The sequence below is a fragment of the Megalops cyprinoides genome, chromosome 1, assembly GCF_013368585.1.
Source record: "Megalops cyprinoides isolate fMegCyp1 chromosome 1, fMegCyp1.pri, whole genome shotgun sequence".
Lineage (NCBI taxonomy): Eukaryota > Metazoa > Chordata > Actinopteri > Elopiformes > Megalopidae > Megalops > Megalops cyprinoides.
Window position 1 is genome coordinate 36658421 of NC_050583.1, and position 22490 is coordinate 36680910.

Here is a 22490-nt window from a genome sequence, read left to right on the forward strand (position 1 = left end):
GTGTTAATGGACTGTAGCGTCCAGCCAGTGTGTATATATTGCATTCACACCCCTCCCACCACAGACAGATGCTCTCTCTCTCCCTCTCTCTCTCTTTCTCTCTCTCTCTCTCTCTCTCCACCCCTGATTTGTTCTCACTCTTTTCCTCTATCTGTCTTTCACTCTCTCCACGCCTGAGTGCAATGTGACTGTAGTGTAACACACTATGAGCCAGTATTAGCATCTCTGTCTTTCTCTGTATAATTACTCTAATGACACCTCTGTCAATAATGGACAGAACCAAAAACACCCTTTCTCTTGTTTTCTCTTTCATGTAGGGAAATAATGTATCTATTTCTCCCTATTTTCTTAGTTTCTCTCTAACTCCTTTTTGCCATGTACTGCTCCCTTTCAAAGTGTCTGTTAGTCAAAAGTATAAATGAATAAGCCTATGTATACAAAATTTGTAGTGTGAAGGTTTTCCTGAGATGAGAATGTTAACTTGCAGTTGCTTTCCTTAAAATTGCTTCAGCCCTCTCCTCATGTTTTGCTTGTCTCTCTCAGTCCCACCCACGCACATGCTCTCCCCTGTCTTTCTGTGCCAAAGGGATTTTATCACTGTTCTTTCTCTGCCCTCCCTCTCTCTCTCTCTCTCTCTCTGCACGCGTGCACATGCGCACACTCATTCTCTCTCACTCTGTTTCTGGGGGTATTTGTTTGTTTTTGATCTTATTCTCACTACCCCTCCCCTTCTCTTCTCTACCCACCCCCCCCCCCCCCCCCCTTGCAGGTTTAGTGTTCATTAAAATCATTTTATCAGTCAGTTCAAAAAGTCCACAAATAATCTCAAGCAATAAAAATAATTTCTAAGATACTGAGCTATTTAACAGTGGGCTACGGTAATGGTCACAACTAATGACCACAAAAACCCTGTGGTACATGGACAAACTACCACTGAATATCTGTACTTTGCATATACTGATCAATGTACTTGTTTTAGTATCAGTTGAATTATGTATACTACTTGGCTTCCTAAATTATTCACTCATATAGTTTACTAATATCTTGACTGATACACTGAATGACCACGCAATGACTGTTTTATTGATGAGGCAAATATTGATAGGATGCTACAGCTGACTGACACATCACTTTGAAAGAGACAGAGTGGGAATCACACTGTTGAGAGTGACAGTGACACTGACACAGACAGACAACAAACTGGTAACAATAACATTGCCTCCTTTTACACTGACCTTCTTGTCACCATGGAAACGATTTGGTTGGTGCATTCTATAGATTCAAGTAAGTATACAGTACTTATACACTGGTCCATATAAGTGTGCATGTGCTACACTGTGCCCATTTGTAGCAGTAACCGCATGCCTGTTTGTTAGGAGATCCTGTTTACAGTATATGTGAGAATGTACATATGGTCTGTGAGAGGGTCTGTGAGAATGAGTGAGTCTGTGGTTTGTGTGTTTGGGGCTGTCTGAATGTATAAAATGCCTTCTTAATTTTGCCCTCTTTTTACAACATTCCCTTGATTAAATATACAAATATACAATGGTCCAGAATTTGCTACCTCATTTGCTACCTCTGTCATAAACATACCCTCTGGCTAGATAGATGAGAGATAGAGAGAGAGAGAGGAGGAGGAGGAGGAGGAGAAAAAGGAGAGAAGGGGTGAGACAGATATAGCCTAGAACAGGGCATATGTAGAGAGAGCAGGGGACACATCAAGTGCATCCTGACTGGATATCAGTATGGCACTGAGGTAGAGAGAGAAAGAGAGACGGGTTATAATGTGCATGAAATTGGACCTGAACTGCAGTAAACTCAATTAATTAACTGCGATTATTGCTAACAATAACACACATTTTTGTGTTGTCAGATATGAATTGCTCCCTGTGACAATAGAGGAAGAGAGACAGAGAGTGAGCAGGAGAACTACACTGAATTTTGTCATTATTATGTATTATACAGAAATGATATTTGGTAATTGATATTGATATTTTACAGAGTGCTTTGATTGACAATACTAATCGACTATTACTGAGATGTCTTGGAGTTTGATAAATAGAGGTCAATACAGGCTGTACCCGTTGACTGGCACTGTAGATTCAACATTACATTAGCACTATCACTCAAACAGCAAGCTTGACTGACACTGAAACATACACAGACGCCCATTCACACAACCATAAAAAGTGTTAAATATTAAATCTCTATATGGTCTCTTTTGGAATTCTCAGGGTCTGTTGCTAGGCAACAGGGGGAGCTTCCAAAGCCATTGGTATCATGACTGCAGAGATAAAGGGAGGGGGTATTCTTAACAGGAGAAAATTGGTGGGAAAAGGGGGGAAATATATAGATTCTCATGTTAGCTTGTTCTCAGAGTTCTCTGAAAAATGTAACTGTTCCTTTCATTAAAGCATGTTACATTAATGCTTCCCTGCTATTATATTAATTTCTATTAGCGCATTATCATAAAAGCAATGTCATAAATATGTAATGTCCCATAAGACATTGAAGCTAAAATTGTAAACAAAGCTGTAAATAAATATGATCTATATTGCATTGCATATTCTATATTCCATTTATGTATTAATTAATTGACATATGGTGAATGAATGGATGTCAACTGTTATAGTGTTTATGCTGTGTATACCTAGAAGGATACACCTTTATACTGTTCCTTGGCTATAATTGATATGAAATTGTGTTTTATATTCATTCATATTATAGTATCATCTTTCCTAACAAATGTAAAAGGAATTGCAGCAAATGACTTACACAAATCCTATATTCTGTTAAGCATGTGGAAGAGAGAAAAGCAGTAAAAGTAATTAATGGAAATGTATTATCCGTATTTTTGTTACTTTCAGTGAGACAAAGCAACAGAGCAACAAGGGAGGGTGAGAGAGATGTTGAATTGGTGTTTTTTGTGTTGCAATTTTTTTTTGTGTGCTAGAGAGAGAATATGGAGCAAGGGAAGGTAGTGTTACACACAATTCAGCTAAATATAGTTCATCACGACTGACTCACCAAAAGACTGACTGGCATACTGCTCTAGCGCCCCTTAAAGTATCTAAGACGTTCAATTAGAAGCCGAGGCACTCAGCCATGCAAGTCTCTCTACTGGTCACATGACTCTATGCCACCTTACGGGGGAGCTCCAGGGAAGTGTCCGGGTTATGTTGGCCTCAGCTTTTCCTTTTTTGACAGATCAGACTGATGTGTCTATTTTTATTTGCTAGAATCCTGGTTGAGCTGTGTTCGAGGGTATTGGCAGAGGACACGTACATTTAATCGAGGTGAGAAATCCATGAATTAGGTGCAAAAGCTATGTTGTCAAAATAAATGCATTTTTTGGAGATTTCCTGTTAAATACCGAGCTGATCATCTTTGACATGGTCAGGCTTGCCACTAGAATAGCACCTTTAACGGATACATGAATATTTTAAAAGCAGACTTATTAAATACTATCACATTAAGTAGTACCACATAGAGAATTGTATTGATGTCTGCGAAGGGTTACTTGATGTATCACTGCCACCCTTAGACAGGCAAAGGTACAACAAACAATTAATTTAACTGAGTGAAACATTTCAGAATTAATTTGTTGAAACCAAACATCACAAATGACATTTAAAACAAAGTCAGATGTAATTAGATGAATGAAACTGGGATTGTGACATAAGGTATAAAAATAACATATAGTAACCTTTCGTTGGAGATGATATTGTCTGCATAAAAGGGTGCCAGATGCCTGAAATTAGGGTAAATAAACTGGATTTAATTATGACAGACTGTTTATTTTGCACAACACACACTTGAGACTTATTACCAAGTGAAAGAATAAACCCCTGACATTACTGGTGACAGAAGGCTCCATTCCTCCAAGCCCTGAATTGATTTTATTCAGACAACCTCTGGTAGGCTACCAACATCAGCTTGTTGTTCTATGACCCTCTGGGTGAGTCATGCAAACTGTGGTGGGGGTGTCTCTCTTTCTCTCTCACACACACAGACACATAGACACGCAGTTTAAGACTTGAAGCATTTATTTTCAATGCTGCCACAAACAGAACTTAGTCACTTATTGAATTACTTTCATTGTGTAAAAAAAAAAGCTTTTAACATTAAGTGATCCTTCTAAATTTCCCCCTGATTAAACACCATTCCTTATACTGGCAGAAGGCAGACTGCGCAGACTAACACTCTGCAGAGGCAATTTCACCCTGACCCAGTCATCTTACAGTTCCACCCTCTGTCATACTTGGCCCTTCTTTCCCTTCCTTTTAATCTGAAAACACTGGGCATTTCCTTTTATTCAGGATGTGAATGCTTAAGGTTTTCCCCCCACGTGTATTCATCATGCCCAGACTGGTTGTCCTTCCCACATGCTGGTCCTGTGGTCTGCGCATCCGTTGCGAAGGCGGCTGTGGTCCGTTGCCAGGGTTAGCTGTCCGATACACACTGGAAACAAAGCAACAGCTTTACGGATCACAAAGTCAGAGGTCTGTAACTACAATTTCTTGGTAAAACACTACAGGGCACCATCCAACGACAGCTTGATGAACACTATCCCTCCCCTCACCTTTTCCCTTACTTCCTCCTCACTCCTTGGCCTTTTTCTCAGCATTCTGTAATTTCTCGGTTATTTTCCGCTCGTGGCCTCCAGGGTTAGGCTTGTTGGTATTGCAGCTGGCTTCACGCTTCGTCCTCCCCTTGCGACTTGTACCACCTGAGCCACATCAGCGCGGTTTAAATGAAACCACTACGCATGTTGCGTAGCATGGAACTTGAATACACCTTACACATTTTTAGAAGGCATCAGCAACAAACACACCCACATACTATACAGTAACTATGAATAATACAATGAATAAAAAAATATGCGAAGGCAAAGTTTAAGTGACAAAGCTACGACTGGGGTCTTACCGCTGAACTTGTCAGTAAGATTATAATATTCATATTCGTCATAGTAACGTTCTTCAAATGTGGTTGCTTCAATATTTTTCACGTCCACAAAACTCATTTTCACTACGTATAGATTTCGACTACTAACACCCTCCTTGTTTAAATTGAAAAGTAGGAAAACGAGGAATGAAAAACAAACCGAAAAACTGACAAATCTGTTTCAAAAGAAACGTCTCACTTTTCCTGTGCAAATAATAATCGTACAAAACAAATTTGTGACCCTCCTTGTTCGGTTTCCTCGGCACGTTGTCGTGTTTTTGTTTTGACGAAACGCTCGCTGCGATTTTTATAGTGTCTATCCTTCCCTCCTCCCCCTGTCCGTCACCTGACTCACTGTTGCATCAGTTTTTGGTCAATGTTTGTTCAAGGCAGTGCCAAGTTCAAATACTAACATGTGATAAAAAAAAAAAAAGTTTCTCTCCCTTCCTTTGTTGTTTTTTACAGTCACGTAGACTGCTAAGAGGTGCCCTTGGAACATTTGATAAGCAAACGTTTTTTGGGGGCAAAATATATTTTTGTTTATGAAAGGTGCACTGAATTAAAAAAAAAACAATAGACTAAGCGTTGGAATGATAACTAAAAATAAAAACTTGAAACTTGTATTTTCTAGTGCACTGTTTCATTTGTTGTTGCTGTTTTAATGCTTACTGTTAATCCTTTATTGCCACTTAACTAAAATATTTCGTCAAACCTCCCCACCTGTCTCTCAATGTCACTTGAGCAGATTAGATTAATAGAATGAACATTGCCCGCGTAATCTTATCAACTCTTGACTTTCACCTGCTACGTCTCACGCGCTACGTGTGACCCACTTGTATGCCCCACTTTTAATCTATTTTGCACGTTGCCTACAATTCTAGGTAATTCTAATTGATCATTTGTATTCCAGGGTACGAGTATACACTTAATGTTTACTTTAAATATATAGCTCAGCCTTCATATTTTTTTGTAATCTTCACAAACTGTGTCTAAGTCTCGATGTGTGTATAAATAACGTTCAAAAACTTTCTTCAGATTGTCGAATATTCTCAGAAATAGGCCTTTGACCGACCTCAGTCCTGAATAACCCACACATGCAGTCTCCCTCATTGGTTGAAAAAAAAAAACGTCATTGGTACACGTTTCCGTATGGTTCAGAGAAGCCGACCAGGAGAAATGGAACGTGCCGTGCTGCACTGTCTAGTGCTGCAGGGTTGTCTAACACTTTCTGTTCCCTCTCTTTTCAGCGAGGCAGGAGTTAAATTCAGTAAATATTTGCTGACATATTATGCTTGACGAAATGTGCTGACACCAACATAGTCTGGCCCTACACACACACACACACACACACACAACGTTAGTTTATCTCATTATCTCACGGGCATAGTTTAATATTAACTCCTGTTGTGTTGTACCGTACCTCATTTGTAAGTTGCTTTGGATACCGCCAATTAAATAAATGAAAATGGTGCTGATTTTCAGATTCAGTTGCATATTACAGAATTGAGGAGGGCATTCTCTGAAGTACTAGAAATGAATTCGCTCTTTTTTTTCCTCTATTTGCTCGTTATTATACTTATAATAGTTTATTTGCTTAATTTTCACCTCTTCACATAGAGTACACAACTTTCCTTCCCCGTCTGAAACTTCTCATTTTATCCACCCTTTTTTCTTGCTTTGACTGTGAACCCTTTTTGCGTTATCGGGGTTTCATTACGCATGGATCCTCCGACTCACTCGCACATGCAAAAACAGAAAGATTCAACTGCTGACCGCACAATTCCCACGTGCTCATCAAAGGAGCGTGTTTACTAGAAGGAAAGCACGCCGATGTTTTCTCATTTCTAAGTCGCTGCTCTGATTTGTAAGTCTCTCTAGATAAGAGCGTAAGCGAAGTAAATGACAGTAAACAACGTTGAAAGAGTCATTCTACAAAAAAGTAAAAACGTGTCAACGGTATTTTATTTTCATCATACGGATTTTACATAATCATCGAAAGGGATCATACTGTACAAAGAAACAGGCTAAAGACTACAAACCCCAAGTCAAAAAAGGGCGTTTTAAAAATAAATCCTAATGGCACCAAGTCCCATTATACTGTTTGTCCCTTGTATGAATCCGTATGCGACGGCCCAAGTACGAGCAGAACTGATTACGGTAACAAGGCGGTAAGGCCATTCAAATGTCTGAGAAGAAGCGTTGTGGAATCGCATAAATCAAACACTATTTTGGGATATTTTAAAAAGTATACACCTTGATATTTATAAATTAACATACACTATACATATATACACATAAATTACTGAAGGAAAGAATATTTTGCTGAACTGCCAGCCTAGCAGCAAGCGCTAGTTAGCTAGCAAGCTAGCGAAGAAGCTAACTTGGGGCGTTGAGTTTCTAGTAGCAAGCTAGCTAGCGAAATTTCTTGGTAAGCAGTGATGCCAGCCAGGCTAGGTAGCTCTCAGTCTAATATAGGAGCTGAAATGTGTCTATTGCCTGTTCGTTTAAATTTGAAGGAAATACTGTGGTAGCGTTTAGTAGCTAATAACAGCTGCTGTTCTTGTGTTATTCGCATATGTTGGATAGACTTCAGATGCTAACTAACTAGAATAGCTAGTCATTTGACTGCTTGCTAGGCTAGTCTACTAGTGGCATTTGCATCATTTTTATGTTGCGAGAGTTCGTGCGTGCAGTGGGGATGTTGAACCAATTAATGTAGCAACATGTATTGACTTCTCTCTCAGTCATGGCTCTCGTATCGGCAGACACCAAAATTTCAGAGTTACTTACGGAACTGCACCAACTCATCAAACAGACACAGGTGAGAGAGTGAAATCTCCTGACCTCTGGGCTCTATATGTATGAATATATGTCCGCTGAGCTGCAACGTTCACATGCCCATTGTAATTCAGGGTGTTGAATAAATGATTTTACAACAATTTCTGTTTAACAGGTGGTGCCTATTATGATGTAGCATGTTGTGCATTGTTTGGAGAGTAATGACACTGCTTCACTGTATTTTTAGGAGGAGCGGTCACGCAGTGAGCACAATCTTCTTAACATTCAGAAAACACATGAAAGAATGCAAACGGAAAACAAAAGTGAGTTTTGCCTCGCCCTGTTTTCCTTTATCTCCATCTCTGCCCCACTGTTGTAATGGTGAATGTGCTGCTTGTTGCTCCTTGTTTCTCACAGCTTCTCCATATTATCGGACAAAGCTGAGAGGACTCTACACCACAGCAAAGGCAGATGCTGAGGCAGAGTGTAGGTAAGTGAGCTTCATTATGAACATCTGGAGATGTCAAAGCATCCTTTACTCAATGTCCAAAATTCCCAAATCTGCATTAAGATGCCAGTATACACCTCAGGGTTGTTGTAGTTCTTTCTGTAGGAAACCAGGAAAGGGCCTAATTCTCTGCACAAGTACAAGGGTATGCTTTGCCAAAACCTGGCAGATCATCCTCTGTAAGTAGCCTGTCAACCCTAGGAAGTTACAAACTTTGTATTATTCCAAGCTCTATCCTTTATCATAGATCCAGTTCACATATTCTCTCCAAAGACCCATGCCCTCTCTTTCCATAGAGACGAATTTGTTGTGAACTTGTGAGTACCGATACAAATGAATTCTGAGAATCTAGCCACTCTGTTAAAGGCTCTAGATTTATTGTAAGTGCTGGATTCTTGGTGGTTGTGGTGGTTGTGGAAGCTTGCTTTATATTACCAACAAACCCAAGTGATGTATTGTGATATGTAGCTACATTTTATTTAACCTTGTTTTGTTTTCTTGTATTAAAATCACTATGGGAACATTAACTCTCTCTTTCTGTCAGTATTCTTCGCCATGCCCTCGACAAAATTGCAGAGATCAAGTCTTTACTGGAGGAGAGGCGAATTGGTGAGTGTGAGATAGTCTATATACATCTCCATCTTTTTCTCAGGCTACTTTCTTGGCTAGTAAAGTATACACTGTTGACTGGGCTTGAAGTGCAACTCAAAGTTTATTGCTTCCGTTAATTGCTTCTAGAAATGTCCCATGTGCATAACAATATGTTGCTGTGCTCAAAAAGATTTGAGGGGCTGTAAGACCAAGTTACAGTAATCTTTGCTTCAGCCTTGAGTAAGGTGGGGGGCATTGTATAGTGTTTTTTTGATGTCATAAGTACATAGGTACAGTCCTCACTTTTCAGTGTAGAGAGTGAAAAATGTGTCAATATGGTTGAATTTGGAAGTTAAGGAACTTTTTGGGTGAAAATTAGCTCAGTCTATAGCTAAATGAAGTCATTCATCATGTGAAAGAATTATTTAATTGTGTCCTGCCAAAGGGGCCAGTGAAGGGTAATAGGAACCCTCTTCACTGTTTCATTCTGGATTGAACCATCCCAAAAGGTGGTGACCACTAAACCTGTGTTCCTCATTGTAAGTGACTGAAGTGAAGGAAATTTTCCCAAGTGATCATCCAAAGAACACACACTAAACCTTTCTTTTTCTCTCAGCGGTGAAGATGGCAGGGGTTTATAATGACAGTGACCCACCCAGGAAGACTATGAGGAGGGGAGTGCTGATGACGCTCCTTCAGCAGTCAGCCATGACTCTGCCTCTTTGGATAGGCAAGCCAGGAGACAGGTATCCTTTCATTTGTTGCATGCCTGTCTGTCCCTACCTAAACTGATACTCAAATCTGCATTCAGGAAGCCACTACTAAATAAAGCTGTGGATTATTAAATTTGACACTGCTAAATTTCAGTGTCTTTAATATACCGGACATTTAGATTATCTGAGAATTGTCTGTATATTAAATAACTGGTAATTGTCTGACAAAATTCTCTGTCTGACTGATAGCCAGTGTGAGTTATGGGAAGGCTTTGAAGACCTAAAATAATAAATGCAGTAATGTCTAAACTAAATGAATTAATAACTGATAAATAATTAATAGCTGTTGTTTGACAACAGTCTGTTTGTGATGGGTACAGTGTTTAGGTACTTTGATAAACTGTTCATAATGACGTGTAGATGATAGCCATTATTAGGTTTTTTTTTTTTCCTTAGTCATTATGTATGGATTTTACGCTTACAGTTTCAAGATAGTACTAGAATGTAATTGGGTTGTGTACTTTATATGTGCAATAGCATAACAAATTCCGTAACATGGAGTTTAATTTTCGTGAAGTGGTTATATGTGCATTTTGTTCTGCTATGACTAATAACAGCATGTTCGCTTGGCAGAAAGGCTGATTCATTGAACATCACAAATATTCACATATATGCAGTGAAGTTATCAGGGAAATTATTTCATGTGTGTAAGACAAAAAAAAATGACAAGAGAGGATTTTGTGCCTTGGTTCAAGCAGATTTGTTGAATCTGAAAATCTCCACAACAGCATAAGGAAGCACATCCATCATCATCTTACCAGGAGTGACTGTTTTTAGCTTGAGGGTTGACTAATGTCTACTGCTATTTTTGGGCTGCACAGCCAAGCTTTGTTTTTTTAAGCTACATTGCCGCTCTGTGTCTTGAAAGCACTGGAGCATTCAGTGGAACTGCTTCCACTGCTATCAATAACCTTAGTGGCCATTCTACTGGTAGTACAAATGCTGTGTTCTTGATAGTGGTCCAGAGGCAGGGGTTTTAGCAGCAGTGATGGTGTATAGTTGTTTGCAACCTTACAGCTGGGAGGTTATTCTTTGTATGAACTTGTATGTCTCCTTATTAGTACTGCAGTCTTTTGATGAGAAATATTTACAGACAACTGTGTGGTTTTAACATATTTTTCCATTTCACAGCGGTAACATTTATTATTTCAGATCATAACTTGAAACTAACCTTGCTTTTTGCTTTAATGTATATAGAGCCACATATGTCAGGGTAAAGATTAAATATTTATTTGGCCAAATTCCAAAACTTCTATTATAGAAATAGTAACCCTTGATATTTGGCCATATGCAAAACCAAATCCCAGATTTAGGGCATCCTTGGTGTAGCAAAGGGCGAGAGCAGTCACCCGGCATCGAACCCAGGTCTACGGGGTACAAACCTGCAGCTTGACCAGAAAGCAATGCCAAAGAGCCAGGCTCGTGGCAAGCCATCCCACTTCAGACAACATATGTAGCGAAAGGCGAGAGCAGTCACCCCACCCGGCCTTGAACCCAGGTCTACAGGGTGCCAAACCTGCAGCTTGACCGCAGCGCCAAAGAGCCAGGCACGTTGGTATGGCAATCAGAGTGCATGCTCAACCATAGTGACAGCGCTCTGTCACACTGCCCTCCCCTTCGGGAAGTGCACCCACGTGCTTCACGCACAAAGGCGTACCTTGCGCATTCCCCCACCGTACTTCTCCCATCCAAGGGTGCCCCACTCACTAGTGCTTCACAGCACTCTGTCACACTTGGTATAGAATGTATTAGCTAGGAGTATGCTCAGGTTTAAATACTTGACACCATTAGAATTATCCTTGCCCTTTCTTTCCTTCTGTCTTCTAGCCCCCCTCCCCTATGTGGGGCTATACCAGCTAGCAGTGACTACGTAGCAAAGCCAAGAGACAAAGTGGCAGCCAGAGTGAAGGCAGTGGATGGGGATGAACAGTGGATACTAGCAGAAGTGGTCAGCTACAGCCACTCCACCAACAAGTAAGTCCACTAATTAGCTCATATTTTGGAGAAATCCATGTCGTGTGAGCAGGGAAGGGAGCAGAATGGATAAGTGTGTGTGTATATAGAGAGGACCATACCCACTCAGAGTGAAGGGAAAAAAAAACAGCAAGGCAGGAGGTGGGCAAGAGAGAAGTTCCATAAACTGTTTCTATTGTAGGCCTCTCCACCACAGTCAGTGTACCAGCAAGTATTGGGGATTGTTAACTATGTGAAGTCAGCAAGAAGACAGGGGAGTGAGTGATGAAACAAACCGGAGAGTTAGTCAGGATCTACAGGCACGACCAGCAGCGGAGAAATCAAATTACACAACACAGAATTCATTAGCAAGTTGAGAGTTACAGGCGTTCGGAGGATGTTGACAGCTTATTAAGTTGCAGTAATTGGAACAATCTGTTACAGCTTATTAATCACCCCAGCTCATTCTCCTCTCTTTATTTTTATTCCCTGCTCCCAGGTATGAGGTGGATGACATAGATGAAGAAGGCAAAGAGTGAGTATCGTTACCCCTACCATAGTGTGGTATGGTTGTCCTTTATGCTAGGTTATTGAGAATACCTTCTGTAAAGCACCATTGTCCTTCTGTAAAGTAGCACTAAAGACGTTGTGAGTACAGTCGATTCACCCTCGTTCTCTTCAGCGTGACTGTCACTCTGTGGGTATACTGCGTTAAATTCAGTCGTTATGGATGTACTGTGTGTTAAACTCTGTCTCCAGGAGGCACACTCTTAGCAGGAGAAGAATAATCCCCTTGCCACAGTGGAAGGCCAACCCTGAGACGGACCCTGAGGCTCTCTTCAGTAAAGACCAGCTGGTGCTGGCCCTCTACCCCCAGACCACCTGCTTCTACAGAGCGCTCATCCACACTCCCCCACACAGGGTAAGAGCAGGGAGGGTGTTTCATTGTTAATGGACTGTGAAGAGCAGTCGGTCAATGTCCATACAGTGCCCAGTTTGTCAGTGTCCATGCCAACCCCATGCCAGTGTGCATATCGGTCTGTTTATATTTACCACCTCTATTCTTTCAGTATCATCAAAATGTTAAGTTATATTGTTTCTATACTGCACACTCTAATAGACGTCATTGTGCGTATATACTGTACTGCCCATCTGTCTCTCAATGCGTTGTTAATGTGCCCAGTCAGTGTGCAAACACTAGTCTTTCTGCATCCCAGCCTCTGTTGTTGTCCAATCAATTAGCGTGTACTGCTCATGTGGTGTAAAAAGTTATTTTTTCTGTTCCTTAGCCCCAGGATGACTACTCAGTGCTGTTTGAGGACACCTCCTACGCTGATGGTTACTCCCCTCCCCTCAACGTGGCCCAGAGATACGTGGTGGCCTGCAAGGAGAACAAGAAGAAATGAAGACTTTATTTAACTGCGGTTAGGGAACTGGACTTGTGGTCAGGAAGCAGGGTTTGGTTTGAAACCCAGGCTGGACTAAAGTGTTCTCTCCTTGAAGAAGGTACCAGATAAGCTTCAGTTAATATCCAGTTATATGAATGTGTTGTTAAGATTTATGCAGCTGTGTATTTGTATAAAAAAGCAAGGTTGTCTGCTAGAAAGAAAAATCATGTAATGATTTACAGGAGGAGAAGTCAACGATGTTTGTGAGTCTAGGAGATAATGGGCAGATAAAAGGGAGGATGCATGTCAAATTTGGATGGGCATGTGCTTTCACAAACATACAGTGTTCACCTGTGTCAATATGTGTATGTAAATCAGTATGTCTCCAATATAGACTTTTCTGTCACTTTTTGAGTTAAGTTGTTCTGAAATATAGTCTAAGTAAAGCTGTATACATTTCCATATTATATGTTTTACTGGAATTTATTTCCTGAGTAAGAGGAAAGAGACAAGGAGGAACTGGAGGGTGAGGCAAGAAATGGTGAGGAATGTGTTAAATGTTCTCAGCTGAATAACAAGTGGGATACTGCCACTGTTCAACTTAAAAATATGAATATGTCTAAAATTCTAAGCCTTTCAGATTCAGTACTAAGACCTTTTTCTCAACCTTTTCAGTGCTACAAGTTTTCATTACATTGTAGCCCACTAAAAGTCCCTACTCCTCTGAAGCCAAATGATGTGATGTTAAGCATGTTGGAGTAGTTCTTAGATCATGTTAAATCAAGCTGAAGGAGAAGAGGCTCCAATATAGTTTCTCCTCCCCCCTGTTGGTTTTACACATAAATAGTCAAGTCAAGCTTGCTTGCTTGCATGGCTGGGGAAGAACTTGCAGCCATCTAATCATTGAAACGTAAACAGTTTCTGCAAAGCAAACTAAATGTGTGCTCACTGAATTTAAGATGGCCAGCTGTAAAAGGCAGCATTTGTCAAAGAAAGTTAGGAAGAAAAAATATGAAGAATGTGTTCTATAAAGAAGACATGGCGAGCCACTTCCACCTAGTGCTTAGACCCTTGAATTGCAATAGCCAATCTTACCACCAAGTAGGTTCATTTTTGTGATGTAATTATGAGCGTAGCTTAGATAATTTTCAGGGTGATAAAATAGTTTCTGCATGATGTACATTGGTCAGTTTAGCCCAGAAACCATGGCATGTCAAGGATTTTTAATAATAGCTACCGCTGGTGGGAAGCCAGGTATATTAATCAGCGGGTTATGAACTGTCGTCTTTCTTTTATATTTTTTGGTACTGTACAGGGTGCCATACTACACTGTGACCAAACTATTAATTGTGATGTACACCATTAACTGTCTTACACTCAAAGCACAGTAAATGGCCTTTAGAAATGAAAAGTAAAATAATATGGTTAGAAATGATTGTTCTTTTGGGAGATATAGGAAAATTAAGACCTTTATCCTCCAAACCAAGTTACACAAGAACATTTTGTTTGCAAGACAACCCCTGAAGTGTTACGCATTGAATTGCTTTCATGATTTATGCTCAGAGAATCATGTTGATGGCTCTAGTTCACATGTATCTTCAGGCTTAAGGCAGTGAAGTGGATACATGGATTGAACTGGGTGACCTGTACATCAGGTGCAGGCATGGAAACCTGGAAGTATGCTAGGAACCACTGGTGTCATTAGCTATCCTTTTTACTGTGTTAATGTATATGACTTTTGTAATATTGTTTCATATTTCCATTATATAACAAAACTATGCATAATTCCTCTGTGGCCATGATAAAGAAATTTCCAAAGTTGTGTCTATTTCAGTATTTCATGGCTGAAATGTAAAAAGTGGGGCGGAGCCAATATCTGTGTAACAATATGGTCAATATTGCTGTACAATAATGAAAAGTTCATGTTCAGGCATGAATTTGTTTATAATGATCAATATTTTACACAACTTGACAGTTTTAAAATTAATTGTTAATTTAAGAATCTTTCCTCAGTAGTGTATAATTATTGAATTTATTTATTTATTTTTAGTAGTGGTAGTAGTAGAACACACAAAAATTCAATATTTGCAAAGCTTACATATGGTTATTCTTTTGTCATCCAGCTTTTTAAATATTTTGTACTTTACAGGAATTCCAAAAGGCAGAGGAGTTTTGATTTATGCTCCCACCTGGCTGCCATTTTCTATACAAATCCACATCCAGAATCGGATAAGTCGTGGTCCATAGTACCATATTATATCATACGAATGGACCTTCAAAACGCTGCTATAAAGCCCTGTTTGAAACATAAAACTTTTATTTAAAACAAAATAGAATCAATAATAGGATTTTAATTTCAGCAGATAATTTGTATTTTGTCTTGGGTGTTTTTGGTACCTCCGTATTTTAACAATGAGATACAACAGCTAACTCGAGTTTACCTCTTGTTCTCTTATTGCATTTGATAATGTAAATAATTCTTTGGAGTCTTGCTAATTATGGAGTCTGTTTCAAAATGATGTGATGTCAAAAAAAAATTTTCTCTTACATATCAGCTACCTTGGTCTTCATGATGCTGTTATGCAGTGTTCGTGGAAGTCGTCCCCCTCTAACAGCATATTTCTTGCACCTGTCCAGATCTTTGATAATGTCTTGAATGGAGTATCATAATTTTATTTTAGCAGGGATCCCTACTTCATGTGCCTTCGTAACTTTTAAAGCATCTGGGATTTTCTTTGTTTCCTTGCGTGCTTGGTCTCCCCATCATTATTGCTGTTGTTCGACGTAGCACCATCGTTACTGATTTTTGCATCAACTGTCCTGCTCATTTTCTACAATCCAACACTTCTTCCGGAACATGTATTTTCTAATTCTGTGAAAGGGAAGGATGAGTGAAGTGGAGTGGGTTTTACCAGCTTCTTATAATAGATTTGTGATGAGAGTGTCACATCTCGATTATTAGCTTTCTCCCCTGAGGTAGTAAGTAGTTCCCGTGCGATAAGGATGTCTTGTTTTTTTGTGTAATTATTCCCTTGGGTAAATATCTTCTCTCCTGTCCCTTTATGCAGTTTGCATTTATGACATGTTCTTTTATTGACAATCAAAAAATACCGAAATATTTAATTTTTTCAACTGCTCATATTAGAAGTTTTCTTTTCATTTTATATCAGCTTGCTAAAAAATAACAAAAACATTACGTTAGATGTTGATTGTATTGTTTTATTGGGTGTTCAGTGACATAATTATAGAAAATCAAGTGAGTTCACTTGCTGTAGATCCTACCCGAGTTAAAGTGTGCCCAGGGTTAAAATTGGATCAACAGCTGCCGCAAGCAAATTTGCTGACGAAAAACTGCTAACGTTACCAAGGAGAAGAAAGTAGAGTAACGGAATGAAGACTGAATTACTCTAAACTTCAGAATATTGTTAAAAGGCGCGTGTAGCTGTTCAAACTACCTGTTATATAACTATTTAGTCTTAAGCGAGAGGGAAATAGGCGTGTGTCTCTGAGCAAGAGTTTTGCTGAAGCCGCGGTGTCGACTGGTTCTGTTGCGGGACTCCGGAGTTGCCGCAGAAGGGAGCAGCGTAGCGATGGACCGGTAAGAGTTTTGGAAGCATTGCTTTCTGTCAACATTAAGTACAACAGGAATAGTAGTGCAGTTTGCAGTTAGAGAACAATTAACAAAAGTGACAATGTCAAACAGTGACGGTGAGGCAAGGTTTTGGTGGCATGACCGCGCTGAAAAGTTGAATAAAGAATTTTATCTCCCCCTTCAGTGGACAGTCCAGTGCAGTCTTGTGCTTCCAATTTTAGCAATGTCCCATCTTTAAACTCTGGACAAGAAACCCTGTCTCTCTTAATATTAGCATTCATGCTCTTAATGTTTAGGAATTCTCATTTTCAGACGGTAGTGCTTCGTGATGGCTAATAACGACCAGCAGCACTGACATGACTAATTTGTATCTTTCAAACACCATCTCAGCCCTCCCACCCTCCAGCATTATAAAGCAGCCATGCTGCTGAGTGGCGTTGGTGATGCTCTGGGGTACCGGAACCAGTTGTGGGAGTACAACGAATCAGGCCCAACCATCCATCAGGTTTGTACACCATATACTGAAGGTGATGAAGGAAGGTCACACTGACTGGCAGATAAAGGAAAAAAAACAAACATGCAGCCAAAATTGGACAGAATGCTGTGACAGAGGGACACAAGGAGGTTCACAATGGGATGCATTTGTTATGACTGTGCAGTTGTTTTTGTACAATGCCATTGTATATACTCTGTGCACAGAGATGTCCCAGAGGATACAGATCATGTAAAATTAAGAGATGTCTATGATATCTTGAAATATAGACTGCAAACAGAGCAGGAAAAAATAAAATGAACATTGTTTGTATCAGAATTTGAACTTGAAGGGCCTGCAGTAGCCATGAACAGATTTCTCGATGACAAATGACTGACACACCTCACCAGATTGTTGGATTGTATTGAGCAACATCTGATTTGAGAGCAATGGCAAGCAATAACTCTAAGTAAAGAATTTTGTATGGTTATGAATAATTGTCATTTGTGACTTAAGAACTGTAACCAATTAAAAAACTTTAGAACTGAGGTCGTAAGAATCAAATGAAGTGTGGAATTTTTATGGTTACTTACTGTCTCCTGGCCATCAAATGTTTTGAAAAATTCCCATTCTGAAGTCATAGCCTTAGTATTATGGCATTTTTTAAATATGGTATGGTTAGTTCTGCTATCTTATGTTTTCAACTGAGACCAGCGGTGGTTACATCAGATATGTCTGTACACTGCTACATAAGAGCAGGCTGCATAATTATTTGTTTGTCTCCTACCAGCTCTACAGAGGGTACTATTACTACAGGGATGACAATTGTATTGATATTCTCAGGAGCTTCAGGAGCTTGGTGGGATCGAGAATATCACAGCAGAACTTCCTGACTGGCCAGTCAGTGATGACACTGTCTTACACCTAGCAACTGCAGAGGCCCTTGCATCTGGTGAGTCAGTAGTAGCAGTGTAATTGTTTAACACAGTTTAACAGCATTTGGTTTACATGGTTAGACATTACCATGCATTCATAGTGCCTTGGCTGAGGTTTGAGGATATTGGTTATCTTTTACCCTCGCTCAGGGAAAGAAGGGGAGGAGCTTTTACAAGATGTGGCATTTCGCTACGTGGAAGCCATGAAAGACATGGAGGGTAGAAAGCCAGGGCCCTCTAGCATTTGGGGTAAGAAAGAATCATAAGTGTTTGCTGTGCACTGACCTGTTGAGCTCTGTCAATTACATTTTGAACAGTCAAAGTGAATATGCTGGATACACAAGCCCTCTCCTCTCCATGCAGTTTGGCTATGGTGACCTATTTGGTAAATTCATACACAAAGCGTTCCCTCACCTTTGTGTCAGGTGTGTCCCAGTTGAGACCGGGATGTGAAGGAGGTTACAGGGTGCCTTATAACCCAGACGGAACAGGCTGTGGGGCTGCCATGAGGTCCATGTGTATTGGACTGAGGTGAGTGAAAGAGACTTAGAGTGTCCCTGTCATTCATTGAATGCTCTGTATAAATGTTGCTTTTCTCCTTGCCCATTTACCCTGTAGATACCCTCACCCAGACCAGCTTCCCGCTCTAGTCTCTGTTGCTGTGGAAACTGGACGAATGACCCACCCTCATCCCACTGGCTTCCTTGGTGCAGTGGCAGCTGCACTGTTCACTTCATACGCCGCACAGCGCCGGCCAATCATGACCTGGGGGTTGGGACTGGTGAGAGAAGCCTGCCCAATTGCCAAGAGTTACATCCAATCACAGGGCTATGCTGTGGAAGAGACTTTGAGAGATTGGGGATATTTCACTGAGAAGTGGGAATGGTAAGGAAAAGTACTTCATTGAAAAAAATAATAATCTATATAACCAATGTAAACCCTCCATTAAAGATGCCTCTCCATCTCTATCAGTGACCCCATGCGCTCAGAGCATACACATAAATCCCAACTCCACTCACCTCCATACCCTTCCTACTCCAGAACATGTGTCAGTTACATCTCTGTCATGCTTGTGCTGATTTGAGGTAACACTGTCAGTTTTTCTTCTAATTGGGACTCTAGTTGCATATTAAACATATTTTTTCACTGCAAATGTCAAAGAAACTAAAGATGAAGCTTAGTGGTGTAGGCTTCTGAGTTGGGGTCATTTCCATTCAAATTCGATCCATTCAAGAAATGAGCTGAAATTTCTGTTAATCAAAATATATTCAGAGGAACGATGAGCGGTTTTCATTTCATGAATTGAATTGCACCACATCCCCTTGATTGACTGACTTGAAATGGAATGACCCTAATTCTACTAGGGGCACATTCCGAAAAGTTGTGTTTGACCTCTGAGTGTTTCTAGTTATTTGGTTCATGAAGGATTTGCTCCATCTCCATAATTTAATATGGCTGTCATGTATTTATGTGTCTGTCATGTTAATATAGTTTGCCAGTTACCATCACTCAACTGAGATTGCACAGACAAAAACAACTGACTGTTTATGAAGCACGTGTGGTCATTCATGAAAACTGGAAACATACAGTGACAAGACTGAAGCAGCAGACACAATTGGGAAGAAGAAATGGCATTAATGAGATTACTGCTAGTGAATTAATTTAACTAAATTAAGTATCATAATAGTACTTCTGTTGTCATACTGTAGCTATTGTGACAAGGACTTGCTACCGCTTAAATGGACTTATTTTCCAACGTGCTGTAAATAAACAGTGACACTGAAATTTTGAAACATCCAGTCAATCTACTTACTAATCAGCTGATGTAAAAATGATACTCTGTTTCTCTGTTAATCTCAAGTTTGAAAGAACGACTGTCTTTCCCTCTCTCTTTCAATCGCTCCCTCCTCCTCCTTGATCAGGTACCTCTCAGAGAGGGGTCTGTCATCAGGGGAGGGGCCTGTGCGCTGGCCAGACTCCTATGGGCCAGCTGAGAGAGACTTGGCCTACAAGAGTTTCAGCCTGTCTGGGTGGGCGGGCCGCAGCGGGCATGATGCTCCTATGATTGCGCTGGACTCGTTGCTTGGGGCGGGGCCTGACTGGAAAGAACTCATGAGCCGTGCAGGTTTTCACGGAGGTCAGATTTCACCTTTTTTTCTCTCACCATTTTTTGTCTTGGTGTCTGAAACTGAAATGTAACTCAAGGGAATATCTGATAAACCTGCCCTGCTTAGGTTCTTGTGCGTCACATCCTGCCCTCTCTCGTCCCCCGTTTCTGCAGGTGACAGTGACAGCACCGCAGTGATCGCATGCTGCTGCTGGGGGCTGCTCTACGGCACCGAGGGAGTTCCAGAGTGTAACTACAGTAAACTGGAGTACAGGGACAGGCTGGAGAACAGTGCTGAGAAACTGTACGCTCTTTCACACTGACCAGCTGAATGTGTGTACAGTTTTACAAAGTAGTCGACTGTGCCTCAGATTTCATTTAATTAATGCACTGACTTAGACAATGCAAAGGGATGAATTGCCTTCACTGCGATAGCTTTGAATAACTTTAAACAAATCTACAGGGATATCATTAAATTTGATATTCAAACTCTGTTAAACTGCAGTTAGAAGTAATGCAACCATGCAGTGCTGTAACTCCATAGTTTGAACAGGTCAGGTTGGTGTGGTATATGACAGTAGGAATGGAATTGTATTGGTAGTAAGAACCCACTGCTGCTAAGTTGCTAACTGTGAATAGTTTTAATAAAACAAGTGAAATGTATTTTTCAAGTTGGTTATAAAGTTTGTAAAATACAGTATTCGGTAGGTTAATTTTCATACCTAGTTCATGCTTAGCACCATACTCTCCTGGGTTGGAGCACAACAAGTAGGTGAAAATTATGCCCCAGCAACTGCCCATGTCGTCATCACTATTGCCAACTAAAGCCTAGAGTGAGGAGTGAAGTCCACTCTCAGTGCACCAAGGCAAAGTCTTGCCTAGCGGCAGTAATGCATGAGTTGTGGCTGAGGCATAGCAGTGTACTTGCCTTCAAAGCAGTTTAGTTCTATAGCTTATACATGTCATTTGATCTGTCAGTCAGTCCTGCACTTAATAAACGAAACATTCATCAGTTATATCCCTGTGAAATGACTGGTTTTGTCTTGTGTCTTCCAGCAGATTTTGCCATAAAATTTCCCTCATCAGACTAATCTGATATCTGGTCTTCAGAAGTCATTGCTGTCACATCAGCTAAGTTTACCATCATCATAGAGAGTCTTACTGTTCTTCACTGAGGGTGCTTATCTAATGATATGTAGTTTAGACATAATCCCTCTGAACCACTGCAAACATTAGCAGTGATTTTGAAAGATTATGCACTGTAGGCAACAGTAGTCAGATTAGTTAGATTCTGATTAGCTTAGCCATAATCACTAAAAATGGAGGACAGCGTATAGCCCAGTGTGAAAGATTTAGTTCAAATTGTGAGTTTTTTTCCATTTATTAAGTATCTATTTACCCTAAATGTGAATAGCGTGATGTCACTATAGGTCATATTATATGAACAGTACGTCTCCTTGTTTAATGTACCTAGTGCCTAGCTCGTATACACTAAGCTTATGTAAAGAGTATGTGATAGAAACTGAATGGAATTAAAATGAATGTAAATAGTTGGTGTGCAAGCTGCTAAATATGAAAAGTAACCGCAGGACCAGGTGATACCGATATGTTAACCAGTTTGACTAGATATTTGTTATTATTTGTTTTTACCCAATATGAGACCACACACCCTTATAATTGTTGATTCTGTCATCACTAAACTGAACAGATTAGGGTGCTGCTGGTAGTGTTGACAGCCTGTTTCATAGGTGTGTCAGTCAAGCTGTTTGCATGGTGCATGAGACTGTCAGACAAACTGACAAACACTGATCATTCATATAGTCCCTGTTTTCTCTGCTCCCGATCTAGGCGGTTCTCTGTTCCTCTCTCAGTTTTGTGCATTCGTCTCCCGTATATTGTATCCCTAAGGAATCAGACAGAGGAAGTGACCTGGAGGTCAAGTGCCTTATTCCAATATGGCATGTTATGTGTCATTTCAGATTCCTTAAGTTTATTTCATGCAGCTTTCCCAGTTATTTTTAGTTCCCGTATTCAGCACGATGCACATTGTAATTGATTAAATGTAGTTTTGTTTATCTGGGGGTAAAGGAAAGTATCTTTCATGGATAACTCAATCCTTATGTCAGCTTGTTACCTAGGTGTTTTCTTTCTTTAGTGCTGAGCTCGGGAGTGTGATAGGATTTGTCTGTCAGCCATGTGTACTGTGCCATCTCATATGTGTTTGTGTGTGTGTGTGTGTGTGTGTGTGTGTGTGTGTGTGTGTGTGTGTGTGTGTGTGTGTGTGTGTGTGTGAAGGTGGCAGGGTGTCACAGACGGTAATACCTTTTGTTCTGTGGTGAGCTGAGTCTGCAGTTGAAGCTGACTGATTTCACATAATGCTGACAATGACATTGCTCCCTGACTGTCAGGTCCTTGCGATTAGCACTGCATTCATCTTTCTCTTTGATAG

At 40.3% G+C, this 22490-nt stretch overlaps 3 protein-coding genes across 4 annotated transcripts; 2 read left to right on the forward strand and 1 right to left on the reverse strand.

Annotated features, from left to right (window-relative positions):
- Positions 1 to 4094: 4094 nt before the first annotated feature.
- On the reverse strand, positions 4095 to 5223 carry LOC118790007 (nuclear protein 1-like). Its single transcript, XM_036546795.1, has 3 exons — positions 4927 to 5223; positions 4583 to 4729; positions 4095 to 4461 (listed from the first exon to the last, which is right to left on the reverse strand). The coding sequence occupies exons 1-2, from the start codon at positions 5021 to 5023 to the stop codon at positions 4602 to 4604; spliced, it is 225 nt and encodes a 74-aa protein (XP_036402688.1). The 5' UTR covers positions 5024 to 5223; the 3' UTR covers positions 4095 to 4461; positions 4583 to 4601.
- A 1818-nt stretch (positions 5224 to 7041) lies between these two features.
- On the forward strand, positions 7042 to 13227 carry sgf29 (SAGA complex associated factor 29). Of its 2 annotated transcripts, none has more exons than XM_036546503.1 (10): positions 7042 to 7112; positions 7689 to 7765; positions 7970 to 8045; positions 8140 to 8212; positions 8775 to 8839; positions 9438 to 9567; positions 11422 to 11568; positions 12047 to 12082; positions 12307 to 12469; positions 12837 to 13227. In XM_036546503.1, the coding sequence occupies exons 2-10, from the start codon at positions 7691 to 7693 to the stop codon at positions 12951 to 12953; spliced, it is 882 nt and encodes a 293-aa protein (XP_036402396.1). In that variant the 5' UTR covers positions 7042 to 7112; positions 7689 to 7690; the 3' UTR covers positions 12954 to 13227. The 2 variants fall into 2 exon arrangements, with proteins under 2 accessions (XP_036402396.1, XP_036402405.1); XM_036546512.1 differs by having other exon boundaries at positions 7111 to 7189.
- Positions 13228 to 16252: 3025 nt separating this feature from the next.
- adprh (ADP-ribosylarginine hydrolase) lies at positions 16253 to 21037 on the forward strand. The gene is made up of 8 exons (XM_036546366.1): positions 16253 to 16533; positions 16918 to 17032; positions 17843 to 17951; positions 18085 to 18183; positions 18360 to 18465; positions 18553 to 18819; positions 19857 to 20071; positions 20216 to 21037. Exons 1-8 carry the CDS (start codon positions 16526 to 16528, stop codon positions 20362 to 20364), a joined length of 1068 nt encoding a protein of 355 aa, XP_036402259.1. The 5' UTR covers positions 16253 to 16525; the 3' UTR covers positions 20365 to 21037.
- Positions 21038 to 22490: the final 1453 nt, after the last annotated feature.

Excerpts from the sequence above, each read along its gene's own strand:
- LOC118790007 (XM_036546795.1), bottom strand. The coding sequence starts at position 5,023 with ATGAGTTTTGTGGACGTGAAAAATATTGAAGCAACCACATTTGAAGAA. Across the intron at positions 4,730-4,926 it reads TCTTACTGACAAGTTCAGCG|GTGGTACAAGTCGCAAGGGG; the intron begins GTAAGACCCCAG and ends GATGTGGCTCAG.
- sgf29 (XM_036546503.1), top strand. The coding sequence starts at position 7,691 with ATGGCTCTCGTATCGGCAGACACCAAAATTTCAGAGTTACTTACGGAA. Across the intron at positions 7,766-7,969 it reads AACTCATCAAACAGACACAG|GAGGAGCGGTCACGCAGTGA; the intron begins GTGAGAGAGTGA and ends CTGTATTTTTAG. Across the intron at positions 8,046-8,139 it reads AATGCAAACGGAAAACAAAA|CTTCTCCATATTATCGGACA; the intron begins GTGAGTTTTGCC and ends TGTTTCTCACAG.
- adprh (XM_036546366.1), top strand. Across the intron at positions 18,184-18,359 it reads AGGGCCCTCTAGCATTTGGG|GTGTGTCCCAGTTGAGACCG; the intron begins GTAAGAAAGAAT and ends CCTTTGTGTCAG. Across the intron at positions 20,072-20,215 it reads CCGTGCAGGTTTTCACGGAG|GTGACAGTGACAGCACCGCA; the intron begins GTCAGATTTCAC and ends CCGTTTCTGCAG.